Source organism: Molossus molossus, unplaced genomic scaffold, assembly GCF_014108415.1.
Source record: "Molossus molossus isolate mMolMol1 unplaced genomic scaffold, mMolMol1.p scaffold_m16_p_23, whole genome shotgun sequence".
NCBI classification, from domain to species: Eukaryota; Metazoa; Chordata; class Mammalia; order Chiroptera; family Molossidae; genus Molossus; species Molossus molossus.
In genome coordinates, this window is record NW_023425359.1 from 8,967,603 (window position 1) to 8,982,462 (window position 14,860).

The 14,860-nt window shown below is 37.6% G+C and overlaps 1 protein-coding gene across 1 annotated transcript in view; it reads left to right on the plus strand.

Moving 5' to 3' along the window:
* The window catches only part of FMN2 (formin 2), a 316,345-nt gene extending 312,813 nt beyond the window's left edge, over window positions 1-3,532 (plus strand). Inside the window, 1 exon segment of the mRNA XM_036277697.1 lies at window positions 3,312-3,532. Coding sequence (XP_036133590.1) covers window positions 3,312-3,338 — 27 coding nt within the window. The 3' untranslated portion in view covers window positions 3,339-3,532.
* The last annotated feature ends 11,328 nt before the right edge of the window (window positions 3,533-14,860 follow it).

Genomic DNA, 14,860 nt, shown 5'->3' on the forward strand with positions numbered 1-14,860 from the left:
AGTTGGTACAATATCCATACATCAATTAATGTGATACATCACATAAACAAAATGAAGGGAAAAAATTCTATCAGCAGATGCAGAAAAAGCATTTGACATAATTCAGCATTCATTTATGATAAAAACTCTCAGCCAAGTAGGAATAGAGGAAATATAACTCAACATAGTAAAGGCTATATATGACAAACCCACAGCTAACAACCTACTCAACAGGGAAAAGCTAAAACTGTTTTCCTTAAGATCAACAACAAGACAGGGTTGTCCTCTTTAACCACTTTTATTCAATATAGTATTGGTAGTCTCAGCGACAGCAATCAGACAAGAAAAAGAAAAGGCATCCAAATTGGAAGAAATAAAACTGTCATTGTTTGCAGATGTCATGATACTATATATAAATAACCCTAAAGATTCCACCAAAAAAACTACTAGAACTTAACAATTTAGTAATGTAGCTGAATATAGTATTAATATTCAGAAATCAGTTGCACTTTTATAGACCAATAATGAACAATCAGAAAGGGTAATTAAGAAAACAATTCCACCTGGCTAGTTTGGCTCAGCACTTAGAGTATTGGCCCTTGGACCAAAGGGTCATGGGTTTGATTCCCAGTCAAGAGCACATTCCTGGGTTGCAGGTTCGATCTCCAGCCCTGGTTGGGTTCATGCAGGAGGCAACCAATTGATGGTGCCTCTCTGACATTAATGTTTCTCTCTCTCTCTCTCCCTCCCTCCCTTTCTTCCACTCTATCTAAAAAATCAATGGAAAAATATCCTTGGGTGAGGATTAAAAAGAAAAGAAAAAAGACAAGAAAAGAAAACAGTCCCATTTACAATTGCATCAAAAACAAAACAAAACAAAGAAACCTAGGAATAAATGTAACCAAGAAGAAAAAAGACCTGTACTCAGAAAATTGTAAGACACTGAAGAAAAAAATTGAAAAAGATACAAATAAAATGGAAACATATACTGTGTTCATGGGTAGGAAGAATTAACATTGTTACAATGTCCATGCTACCCAAAGCAATTTATAGATTAAATGTGATTCTTATCAAGATACCAATGACATTTTTCAAAGAACTAGAAAAAATAATTTTAAAATTTATATGGAACTACAAAAGACTTCAAATAGCTACAGCAATCTTGAGAAAGAAGAAACAAACTTCGAGGCACCATGCTATTCAATATCAAATTATACTACAAGGCTCTAATAATCAAAACAACATGGTAATGACATGAAAACAGACATACAAATCAATGGAACACAGTAGAGAGCCCAGAAATAAAACCACACCTATATGGTCAATGAATCTATGATAAAGGAGTCAGGAATATACAGTCTCTTCAATATGTGGTGTTGGGAAAATTGGAGAGAGACATCTAAAAAACAAAGTAGAAAATAGACCACTGTTTTACACCATGCACAAGAATACACTCAAAATTGATTAAAGACTTAAATGTAAGACTTGGAACCATGCCTAGAAAAAAACACAGGCAATAAAATCCCACGTTTCTCTTAGCAGTATTTTTTTCTGATGTATTTCCCTGGGCAAGGGAAACAAAAGAAAATAAATAAATAAATAAATAAATAAATAAATAAATAAATGGGACTACATTAAACTAGCAAGTTTTTGCACAGCGAAGGAAACCATCAACAAAAGGAAAAAGAAATATACTGACTAGGAGAGAATATTCACCATTGTTATATCTGATGAGGGGATAATATCCAAAATCTATAAAGAGCTCTTCCAACTCAGCACCAACAAAATAAACAATCCAATTAAAAAATGGGCAGAGGAACTGACTAAACATTTCTCCTAAAAGGACATACAGATGGCCAATAGACATATAAAAAGATACTCAGTGTCACTAATCATCAAAGAAATGTGATTAAAACCACACTCAGAATATCACCTGATATCTGTCAGAATGGTTATCATCAGTAAGTCAACAAACAAGTATTGGCAAGGATGTGGAGATAATCCTTGTACACTGTTAGGATTGAAAATTGGTATAGCCACTATGGAAAACATTATGGAGGTTCCTCAAAAATTAAAAATAGAACTATCTTATGACCTGGTAATTCTAGTTCTAGGTATATATCCAAAGAAATCCAAAACACTAATTTGAAAAATATAGCATTAGCCAAACTAGCCAGGATATGTAGAAGCAACACCAGTGCCCATCAATAGAAGACTGGATAAAAAAAATCTATGGTGCATATTTACAATGGAATATTACTTGGCCATAAAAAAAGAATTAAATCTTACTATTTGTGACAACATGGATGGACCTGGGGGTATTATGCTTAGTGAAATAAGTCAGACAGAGAAAGACAAATACCATATGATTTCACTTATATGTAGAATCTAAAGAACAAAGTAAATGAACAAACAAAGGAGAAACTGACTCACAGGTACAGAGAGCAGACCTGAAGGTTACCAGAAGGGAGGAGGGTTGAGGGGCTGGGTGAAAAAGGTGAAGGGATTAATAAGTAAAAATTGGTAGTTACAAAATTGTCACAGAGATGTAAAGTACAGTGTAGGAAATACTGTCAATGATATTGTAATAACTACGTATGGTGCCGATGGATGCTCGAAATATCAGGGGAACACTTCATAAATTATGCGATTGTCTAAACACTATGCTGTACACCTGCTACTAATATAATATAATATTGAATGTCAACTGTAATTGAAAATTAAAGTTTAAAAAAGACAGGATGGCATGATAATGAGTGCTTTGAGCTATTAACTAAGCACAATAACTAGCTAGCTAGCTACCTAAATAAATAACCAAATGCAAAGAATAAAAAATAATATATTTCTTGTTCAATTGCTCTGTATTTTTTAACTAATGGCAACTATTATATTATGGTTTAATTTGTTGTCCTTTTTGATAAAAGTACAAATTTAAAGTGTATTGAATGAGGAATAATTATTTTGTAGTTAACCTTACTCACGCTGTTGTAAGGATAGAAATGAAACAGCCAGTTCAATTTTCACATTAATGTTTGCGTGCATAAAACTGAGAAGGAAAAGTCGAGTTGGCAATCTTTGACATCAATTAGAAATTAAATTTCATAAACCCCTTTTCCCTCCAAAAATACTTAGTGGTTTATCTTGGTGAAAATTCTGAAAGATGAACTATATTCTACTTCTACATTTTTTCCTTTATGGGCGGGTTGGTCTTTAACCTTTCCCGGAGAGTGTGATCCAGACGAAAAGGTCTTGTTTGGGCTGCTCTGAACTCCATACATTTTTTTAACTTCTCGTTTCTAACTATAACTTTTATCTGGTGCACTTCTTTTCAGAAAGCGAAGATAAGCATGAAAACCTGAACGAAGAACAGCGGAATGAAAATGAGTTTCTCTCAACCACTCACTCAGCATCCAGCTGACCCAAAGGCCGGAACGGAACTCCATCATTTTGACCATTTTTCTTCTTGACCTCTTGCATAACCTTTGTGTTTTCTAGACAGTTCGCTGATGGTTGGATTTTACTGTACATTCACATAAAATGCAAAAGCACTAGACCAGTGGGGAGCTTGACACCTTTTCTCTTTGTAACAGTTTATGGTTTCTACTGATAGCCCAGAACAGTGTGTATAGGAGGCAGTATCTGCGTTAATTGTGAACATGGGACACGGTAACCTAAAATACACTCTTGTGAGAATGTTCCCTATACAGCAAACTCCTTTCTACTGACAAGCAGTACTCCGCATTACTACACTTAGGGTCCTGGTTAAGATGTCATTTCTAGTGAATTGTATGTTTCATGTCTCCATGTACATTTTCTATTCTAAAATTTAAGTACCATTTATATATCATAATCAAGGCTTTCCCAACTCTTTGAGTTACTCTCCATCGATATATATTTGTGAAAGAAGATTCTCATATTTTTACTCATAAGACAATGAAAAATATAGCAAACGGAAACCCCTCTCTTATAAATTACTTGCTATGGGCAGGATCAGAGGTTTCTTAATTGAGGGCTTTTATCAGACTGTCCTTGGAGACTCTACATAAAGCTAATCTGTAGCAGAAGGGAAGAAAACTAAAGATACGCCTCTCTCTCACTCAGCCATTGCCTTTCACAAAGAAAATATGACTCAATGTTTTGAAGGAATTTAAATAAATAATGCTCATAAAATTACCAAATGTGACTAATTGTTGGATTGTCATCTACCTAGAAGTTGTTAATTAAAAATTTTTGGCAGAGTATTTTGACATAATTGGGGCTGTCTCTGTGTGTTACGGCAGGTGATTAAAAGCTGTAAAATGAGTATGCAATGATTCATTATCTGAAGGGGCCTAGGAAATAATTTTATTTTATGTGGAAGGGGAAAAAATAAATCTCCTACTCTTCTGAAAGTACTTGAAGTCAGCTTATGATGCATTGTGATGGTTTTTGTCTAACATGAACAGGTGTGGTTTGTAAAAATTATTTTAATGATATTTGTTGAGGGTTACGGTTGTAGATAAAAGGGAGAATTTATTGCTATTGCAAATCAATTACGGAAAGCAACTTAAAAAGAGACTATTCTGACTCCTCACTAAATTTGTATTTATGTAAATTACGGTCTCTTGCCTTTGAGTTTGTCATTTAAGTGCAGAGAAACAGTAGGCGGGGTTTTTGGTTGTAGTTTGTAGTCTTCTCGTCTCCTTCACACCCTCCAATGTGTATATTAATATTCTTCAATGAAAAATATAGGGCATTTAACAAAGATCTCTATGTGCAATACTGTATTTAGTGTTTCTATTTCAATTTTTTAGGATGTTAATTTATATGAAAATAAAATGAGTAATAAAAGAGTTCTGTGTCTATTGTGTGCATGTTGCCTAAGGAGACTTACAAAATGAAGCATCATATTTAAAACTGGGAGGAGAATAAGTTAGACCGTCTGTGTGTGAAGATTTTTAAAAGTTCTTATTTTGGGTTTAACAGTTGTTAGTAGCTAAGTATTTGATGAATGCCTGTTTTTAGAGATAAAATAATCATCGTGCTACATCAAAACATGTTTTGAAAAAGGTTGAAGTTTTCCTAATGCAATTTTAAGAAAAAAGTATTTTCCACTTATGAACAACAACATATTAATGTTTTAGAAATCTTGTAGAAATTAGATGCAGACATTTATTTGTTACAGATTAAGTAAGTGGTGAAGGGCAATTGAAAGATAAGACAAAGGAAACATTATAGGGCAGAGAGATGGATCTATACCCACCGTATGTGCTGGAAACTAAGCATGATGCTAATAGAGACACGTGGAAAGTTTCTTTTTTCTTTTTTTTTTATACATAAGCTTTGCATTTAGATCTAATTTTTCAATATAACATCAATAATAATCACTTTTCCATCACTCGCACACTGGCGCACCATCTACTTTCTGCCAAGGCATAGTGCTAATAACTACACATTTAAACAGGAAAAGAACGAAATGCTATCAAAGAACTTAAGATCAAGTCGGGAATGAAAAGAGTGTAAAGCAATAATTACACTTCATTGTAATGTCCAGTTCAGAAAGTATAAAAAGCTAAATCTCGAGGGATCGAGCAGGGGTTAGACGAGTGAAGGAAGAGAAGAGCAATCACAAGGGGAGATTTTGTCCTCACATGCCCACAGAAAGCATCGTTTCCTTTAGGAGTTGTCACTAGTTCAGGTCAGATGGAGGAAACAGAGCACAAAGAAGGAAGAATGGGGAAAGATGTTGCTTAGAGACAAGGAAAGGGGTTTTGTGGTAGAAACGAATGCAATTTTATTTTGGTTTTTATTTTGTTACTCACGGTAGGTCTGTGGAGCAGCGGCATTGACCACCTAAGAGCTTGTCTGAAACGCAGTCTTAAAAGTTTGCCAAGTGGCCCCGGCCAATTTGGCTCAGTGGTTAGAGTGTTGGCCGGCAGACCAAAGGGTCACAGGTTCGATTCCCATTCAAGGGCGTGTACATGGGTTACAGGTTTGATCCTTGACCCCTGTTGGGGTCCCGTGGGAGGCAACCAATCAGTGTGTCTCTCTCACAACAATGTTTCTCCTTCTCCCCCACTCCCTCCCTGCCTCCCTTCTACTCTATCTAAAAATCAATGGAAAAATATTCTCGGGTGAGGATCAACAACAACAAAAATTTTTCAAATGTGTAATGGGAAGGGGATGATGAGACCTTTCTAAGAAAGGTAGCAGATGAGCAAAGAACATGGAAAATGGATGAAAATAGCCCACACGCCTGCAGAAGAATGAGCTCTACACACGTTATAGGAGACGGGTACTAAGGTAGAGTAAGTGGTGAGGGTAGATGAGCTGGGGCCAGATCATTGAAGACTTCATTAATAAGAAACTTTATGCAGTAGATTGTGAAGATAATGAATTATTTTAAGTTGTAACAGAATCCGGTTTTCATTAATAAAGCCCACTCCGGTACCATTGCTGAGGACAGAGTGGAGGAGTATAAGCCTGGATGTCAGAGATCTTTAAAGAGTCCATTGTAATTCAAAGGAAAAAATGGGAATTACCTGAGACATTACTAGTAGAGAAGGAAACTTGCAGCTGAAGAAAGGAGATAAAATATATAAGGGGATTTCTTGAATCTTTAGATGTGAGAAACAAAGCAGATTGAATTTAAGCTGACAGTGTGGTTTCTTGACTAGGTTATGTGGGGCAGAGGGACTCCACGTATTGACAAAAGTGGTACAGTGGACACACTTCAGCCACATTTCTTTATAAATATCAGAACTTCTGAGAAACTGTCTCTGATAAGCCTACTGAGAAAAGCAAGCCCCAGGTCTTTATCTCCTTAATGAGCATCATTTTCTCCGTAGCTCTTATCGGTGTCTGATATTAGTTTTGTGGTTATAAATATATAATCTGTTAGTACTCAAATCCAGAAGGACACAGTTGCTCTCAGTATTAAATGTGTAATGGTAGAAAGACTCAACAAAGATTTATTACTTGGTGAAAAGGTAAACGGAGGAAGAGAAGGAAGACGTTCAGGAGTTCAAGGGAGCGAAGAGTCCACAGTGTATGCCGAACATCCAGTTGACTATTTCTAGCAGAAGGACGATATTGATCAGGGATTCATACAAGAGGTTCAGTTCTGGAAATTTCCACGTAAGAGCCACCTGCATTCAGGTGGTAGTTGAAATCAAGGAGGTTTTTGAAACTGCCTACGCAAGCAGAAATCAATTGAAAAACAACACACTGGTTGTGGTTGGGTTGAAACCAATGCTTAAAGAGACACAGAAGTAGAGAGGTCACAAAAGTAACCTCAGGAAGATGAATCAGGGAATTAAAAGCTGAGAATCACAAAGAACTAATATTACAGAAGTCAAAGTAGACAGCGCTTTAGATAGAAACTCCGCTGATGCCTTATCGCCCTTCAGACACCTGTTATTGTAATAATAAGTATTGAAAATATATTTAACAAATTGACTTATTCCATATTCTATTTAAAATTCTGCTCTAGGGAAGCAATGTAGAAAGAGTTTTTTAAAACGTGAGTTCTGGAGTTTCACTCCTGGTGTGGCTGAGTAAGCTTCTAAGAGACCGACCTTCCCACAGATAGTAACTCTACATTCTGAACAGTGGAAAAGCAACTTGATGGTCCTGGAGAGTTAACGAAGTAGGCCGATTGTAGGAGAACAGGCAGTGGGGCAAGCCGAGATTGGTCTGGGGCCTGAGGGCGCTCTTCAATAATGGTGTTACCCTAAGCAGCTAAAATCCCCAAACCGGCAGTCTTCTTGGCCAGACGATATCTTTCAAGTCCTAGGAGAGGAGGGACTCTGTCCACCAGAATTCTGTCCTGTGCAAATAAATAAGAAAGGTAGAAGAAAGATATTTGCGTATATAAGAAGACCGAGTGGTTGTAACTAGCGGACCTGTATGTACTACAAGAATGTTACAGCAAGTTTTTCAAGTAGAAGGCTAATGACACCAAGGAAAACACAGGTCTTCAGGAAGGAATAAAAGGCACTGGAAATGGCAGATATCTAGGAAAATATAAAGGGCTAGTTCTTTTTATTTTATTTTTTTTTAAGCACTGACAGTTTAAAGCAAAAAATATATATGTAATTTTATTCTGAAGAATTTATGATCTATACAAAAGTAATGCAGAAGACAATTATAAAGATGGCATAGTGTCAGGAAAGAGATTGCAAAATTTCTACATTTTCATGACTCGGTAGCATATTGACTCTAAATAGACTGTGAGAAATTAAGGACACATACTCTAACAGTGTGTAGTCTAACCCTTACTGCAGTCTCTAAAAAGGGAAAAATGTATAGCTGCCCTGACCTGTGTGGCTCAGGTGGTAGGTGTGACATCCCATACACTGAAAGGTCATAGGTTTAATTCCCACTCAGGGCACATACCAGGTTGTGGGTTTGATCTCTGGCCCCAGTTGGGGCATGTGCAGGAGGCAACAGATCAGTGTTTCTCTCACATCAATGTTTCTCTCTCTCTCTCCCCCTTCCTTCCCCTGTCTCTAAAAATCAATGAACATGTACTCTAGTGAGGGAAGAAGAAGAAGAAGAAGAAGAAGAAGAAGAAGAAGAAGAAGAAGAAGAAGAAGAAGAAGAAGAAGAAGAAGAAGAAGAAGAAAGAGGAGGAGGAGGAGGAGGAGGAGGAGGAGGAGGAGGGGAGGAAGAAGAAGAAGAAGAACTAAAAGTCAATAGATAAATAAAATGGAATCCAAAAGATATTTGAATAATTCAAAAGAAGTCAAGAAAGGAGGATTAGGGACAGCACAATTAGACAAGACTAAAGACAAACAGCAAGATAAACATAACCCTATCAATAATTTTTTTACGTGTAAATGGACTAAACATGTAAAAGGCAGAGATTATTAGACTATTTTAAAAGGCAAGATTATGCTTTGTACTCAAAGAGCTACAAACACAGATCTACATGCTCATAAATATATAAGTATTGATAACAGCTTTAAAATAAATGAAATAAAAATTGATATAATTAAGAAAGAAATAATTGCACATTCACAGCTAGAGGTTTTAACACTAATTGCCCATCAACTAGTAGAATAACTAGAGAACCAATCAGTAAGGGAAGAGAGAAAAGAGGGAGGAACCTCTCTACAGGGTAATGGGAACAATTCATGCCTCATTTATGGAGGGAAACCAAGCCACGTTCACTACCACAGATGTGAGACTAGAGTGGGGCTTACCTACCAGTGAGAGGCAACTAAAAGTAGCTTCACTGGCTGCCTTCGGATATGCAACAAGCAGCATTGGCTGGCAGGAGAAAGTAGAGAAAGCTCAGCAGAGCAAACTGCCCCCATGTGCACACCTGCAATCTCTCCAGTATCACTGACACTCGGAGCCCAGTGCCACCAAAAAAATAAAAACTGGTTCTAGACTGGAAATAAGTAGAAACAACAGAAAATGACTAGACCTAGAGAGAGAAGGTGAGAAGGGTTATGTCCACCCACTCAAGACAAGTCTGCAAAACACAATTCCCAAAGCACATGAAGAAATTTTGTCAATAAGGAAAAATAAATCAACTCAATAAATAAAAATGAACTCACCTTTAAAAATGGAAACAATACGGCAAAATTTAAGTGATTTAATAGTAATACTTAAACACCTGCAAAGAGTTTAAAGTATGTAAACATTGAAACAGAAAAAATAGATATAAACATACAATTCTAGATGGACATAAAGTAAGTAAGAGACCATTAGTGATTTGGAAAACAGTGTTAAGAAATTCACTGAAATCATGTCACAGAGAGAGAAAATATTTTTAAATGTGTAAAAGAAGTTAAATGCAATAGACTGAGAGATTCCAGTTTGAGGGGCATCTCATAAGAAGGAACTGAGGAAATGGTGAAGACAAAGAATTGCTTAAAGAAAGAATTTCTAGAATTGAAAAAAGCCATGAATCTTGTGCTTGAAAATATATAACAAGTACCAGGAGGGATAAATATCAATAAATTTGCACCTAGAAAAGTCAAAGTGAAACTCTAGCCAGGTAAAGACAAAATTTCAAAACCCCAGAAAGACAAGATGTGTCACCTCCAATGGAATGGTAATGATACTGAGGGCAGATTTGTCTTCAGCAACATTATGTTAGCAAATAGTCAGTAGTCGCTTCAAATTGTGTAAGAAAAAAACACCCACAATGAATTAAGACTGTTATACCTAGTTCATGTATCATTCACCTAGAAAGAGAGATATGTATGTTTAGACATATGAAAACGAAAAGAGTTTATAACCCAAAAACCTCACTGAAAGATTTGCTCAAGTGCATACTTCAACAAGGAAAAAAAAATGAAGACAAAGCAGAAGGTTGGAAATATAAGAAATGACAGAAGACACAGAAATTGGTGAGAGAAATCAACTCTAGTTTGTAAACAATAACAACTCTAACTTACGTTTGGGTTTACAAAGCAGACTAAATTTTTAGGTGATAACAAGATGAGAGAAGTTTAGGGAATAATTCAAGCGCACTACGGATTTAATTATATATTTAATTTAGAAAATGGATATAGATTGGTTAATATGTAACTACTGTAGTTAAAGGCTAAGAAACTATTGTAGCCTTTAGAAGTAATGGACAAACAGAAAAATGTCTGGTCCTCGTGACATACATTCTAGTAGGAAAGACAAACAAAATATTTTGTAAAATAATGTCGGATGCTATGACATTTTAAGTGGGTGGCCAATAATTTATTCTTCAAATCAGAATGCCTTTGAGATTGCAAGGGATGCTGTTATGCCAAGAAAACCTCCAAAATCAGTAGTGTCCACGTACAGACTCTGGTCTCTCTACACATATGTGCTATGTAGGCTTTAACTGCTATAAGGAAAAAAGACAGTGTTATTGAATATGGTTAGGCTTTGTTACAAAAATACAAAATTAAATATTAGTTAAAATGTTAAGAGTGTTCTTTAATAGAATGGAAATAATTAGAAGCAAAGAGGGAATTTGAAAGAAAAACATCAATTCAATTAGCAGCCAGAAAAGTAAGGAAAAACAAAACAAAACAAAGTGTAGTTTAAAAAAAAGGACTGTGGATGGTAGGTAGCAGGACTTGGGGAAGAAAAGGAATTGTTACTAACAAGCTCTGGAAATCCTATGCAACCCTTCTTTGTATTACCCCAGCTTGTCATTAACATTTCCACTTCCCAGCCAATTAGTGAACTCAGACTTTTGAAGGCTATATTTTGGGGGTTTTGTTTCCCATGAAATACATCTTCAATTATGTAATCAAAAGCAATAGGAAGAGGTTTGATGTTTGAAAACGGTGTGATACAAGGAGCATTTAGGCCTTCTCTTCTCAGAAATCATCCCCAAAGCAGCAAAGAACAAAAATGCGCAAACTCCATCTTTGATTAAAATTAGAGGTATCAAACACTCAAACCACAAAATGTATGAACCGTCCTCCAACTGTGTGTGTCTGGGAGGAGGCAGAGGGAGGATCTTCATGGAGGCAGATCTCAGAAAAAGTCGGGGGTCTGCTTTTGCAAGGTGAGGTCATACCCTTTGCTCCTATCACGAAATCCAGTGTTTGCCATAACAGACCTTGCACATCAGTAGCGATTAGAAGCTTCCCTGTACGGGGCTTATTTTTTTAAAAAACAGGTAGGAGACCTAAGAGAGAAATCAGACAGACGAATCAGATTTTCAGGAAGACGTCTATCAATGTACACAAAGGTTGAGGAAATCCGAATTGGAGTAGCAGAAGGTCACGTTCTCCACCCCATACTTGCTACTGGAGTATTTGCTAGACTGAAACACAGCCCCGGCCTCTCCCTAACACAGCCCCGTGCAAGTAACTGCTGAGCGGAGCCTGCTACCAAACCAGCAAAGAAGATTCTGAAAAGACTACTGAAGACCAACTCATCTACAAATAGCACTGCAAAAACACCAAGCGAGATATTGCAAACACCCCAAGGACCTTGGAAAAGTGGGACTTCCTCCTGGAATGCCAGCATGATCACATGCATTTGGCCTTGCCTATCATGATGTGTTGACTTAAAAATACTCATATGTGGAGAGGAATTCTGTGATTTCCTCCAACTGCTAAAGAATCATTCGAGTGAATCACTGTCAACTTTGTTGAAAAAGTCTGAATAATATGAATATGTCCTTAACAAGGACATATCGTGCCTGGAGCAGAGGGGAGCATCAGAAACATTTTCAGTAAAATCAGAAACAAGACCGGGGAGTCCACTGTCACCATCGCTAACTGTCACTGTCCTGACAGAAATGGTATATAATTCAAATGGAGGGGTGAAATCATTGCTACTTTCTGTTTATTAGGTTATATACTCAGAAAGCAGAAAACAGTGGACCAAAAATGATTTGTGACAATAACGGAATGTGGTAAATTGACTATGTAAAAGATTAATAATCAGAAATTAAGAACTTTTGTGTATACAAATGTCCAGTTAGAAAATATAACTGAGAAAAGTTTCCACTTAAAATAGCAGCTCAAAATAATGAATAGCATAAAATACATTTAATAAGAAATGTATAAGATCTGTGTAAAAACAATTGGGAGAGCCCTGGCTGGTTTGGCTCGGCGGTTAGAGCGTCGGCCTGCGGTCCTGAGAGACCCGGGTTCGGTTCCCGCTAAGGGCACGTACCTCGGTTGCAGTTTGTCCCCGGCCCTGGTCGGTTGTGCGAGTGGCAGCCACTCGATGTGTTCCTTTCACATCGATGTTTCTCTCTGTTCCTCTCTCTCCCTCCCACTCTACCTGAACAAAAAATGGAAAAATGTCCTCCGGTGAGGATAAAAAAAAAAAAACAATTGGGAGATACAAAAAAATAAAAAGACTTGTCACCAACAGTGGCAGTAATCCCAAAATAAATCTATAAACTTAATGCAGTTGAGATGACACCAATAGAATATGTTTTATTCGGGAGGTTGGGAGATCTATAGAAGCTGACTTTAAAGTTCATGCATAGAGATAAATAAACAAGAACAGTCATGAAGGTCTTGGGGGGAAAACAGTAGAAAAATAAACTGTCACAGCTATGTATTAAAATCATTGGAAAGTGACAATATGCGTGTGTGACAATAAAATACCAGAAACTTCTAAATAATGAGGCTATGGTCAGGCTTTTAAAAAGAAGGAATAAGGGGTACTTTATGTATTGATATAAAAGATGTACAACATTTGCCCTGACCGGTTTGGCTCTGCAGTTGGAGTGTCAGCCTGCAGACCAGAGAGTCCCGGGTTCAGTTCCCGCTAGACCCTAGCGGCGAGGGCATGTACCAAAAAAAAAAAAAAGATGAAGAAGAAGATGTACAACATTTTAAGGGAGGAATCCATAAAAAAAACAAAACACTTGTATCTTTGTCATTTTTGTGTAAAAAAAAAAAAAAAGTAGCAGCAAAGCAGGTGTGCCATGCACTCCTCTGTGTGTAAACATGGGGACCCTGTGATGACCGAGGGCAGACAGGAACGAGTATCTCAGAGGGAGGCGCTCACAGGGAACTGCTGGGACCAGTTGCTTCTGGGGAAGGGAAGCTGTGGCCACGGAGTAAGTGAGAGAAAGACTTTCTTCGCTGCTATTTCCTCTGGTGCGTTTGCATTTTGTGCAATTTGGAAAAAATAAGTCACTATAGAAATGTTTGATAATTAACCGTTTGGAATGTACCTCATTTCAAATATCAGATGACACCTCTGCGATCAGGTATGTTGAATCAAGGAGACAATACGCCCTGGGTGGTTCATGACGCTGGCACGTTACTGGAGCGGGTCTGTCAGGGCGACCAGGGCAGTTCTCACGCTAGACCACTACGGAGCTCTGTAAGGGGGGCGGCGGGCAACCCTGCTTGTCTGTTGCAGAAATAAAAAAAAAAAGTCAGGGTGGTCTGTAGGCCACTGGACACATTTTCTCCTCTGGTGGTCTGATTGTTATAGTAACATCGGGCCTCTGATTTCACATTGCCCTGTTTTAGTAATCCTTATGCAAAGCCCGCTGCACCTCAATTTTGGAGTGATTTCATACTGCCCTCATTGACTTTATGTAAATATTTCTAATTTATGGCTATAATTCTATCATGTACTGTAAAGTTTTCCAGAGATTAACAATAATTTCTATTCCATGCGCTGGATCACTTGACCAACCCACACCTTCCAGGCTAATCCACAAGGAGATTTTTCTGTTGGTTTTAGGCTTTTGGAGTCTGAACTGGCAGACGTTTAAACCACGTCAGAGTAAGTGATACTGTGATGGGATCAATTCATCTTAAGCTGGGCCCCGCAATGCTTAGCTCCTATCCATAAATTTCACTTTGTATGTGCTGTCTATAACTTGCCAGTAGATCCTTAAATTAGGGAGCTTATTTTTTCAAGCAAACAGTGAGAATCGAGTATTTTAATATTTAGCTTGCAAAGTTCCAGAACACACCCAGAAATAGACCCCAGCCACAGAGCGCCTTCTGGCACCTGGGAAAACAGACACGTGGTGCCTACGGTAACACAAGTTGTATGCTCTTCAGCTCCTCAACTGAAATAAAAATTTAAAACTATGCATATACCACCACAAAAACAAACAAACAAACAAAAACCCCATAAAACTACAAATGTAAATATTTGGATAAGGCTCAGACGTCTTCGCTGAACTTTCAAACATAGCATGTTAAGTTTCTAGCCTTCGTTAGACACCCAGTTTATACTTTGGCATCCAGTGCCCCCTCCCCCACATTAGCTATTGCATCCTTCTTCAAAGCTCTGGTCCTGTTAGGTGCAGAATGTCCTTGCAGCAGAACTTTAAGGGCGGAAGTGGTAGTTAGGAAGACTTGACATGTGCCTAGTTTATTCAGCACACTCTCCTTCCCTTGGGGAATTGGAGTTGGGGGCAGGGCTCGGGCCATTAGGACTCTTCAGAAAGAAACAGCACCATGCA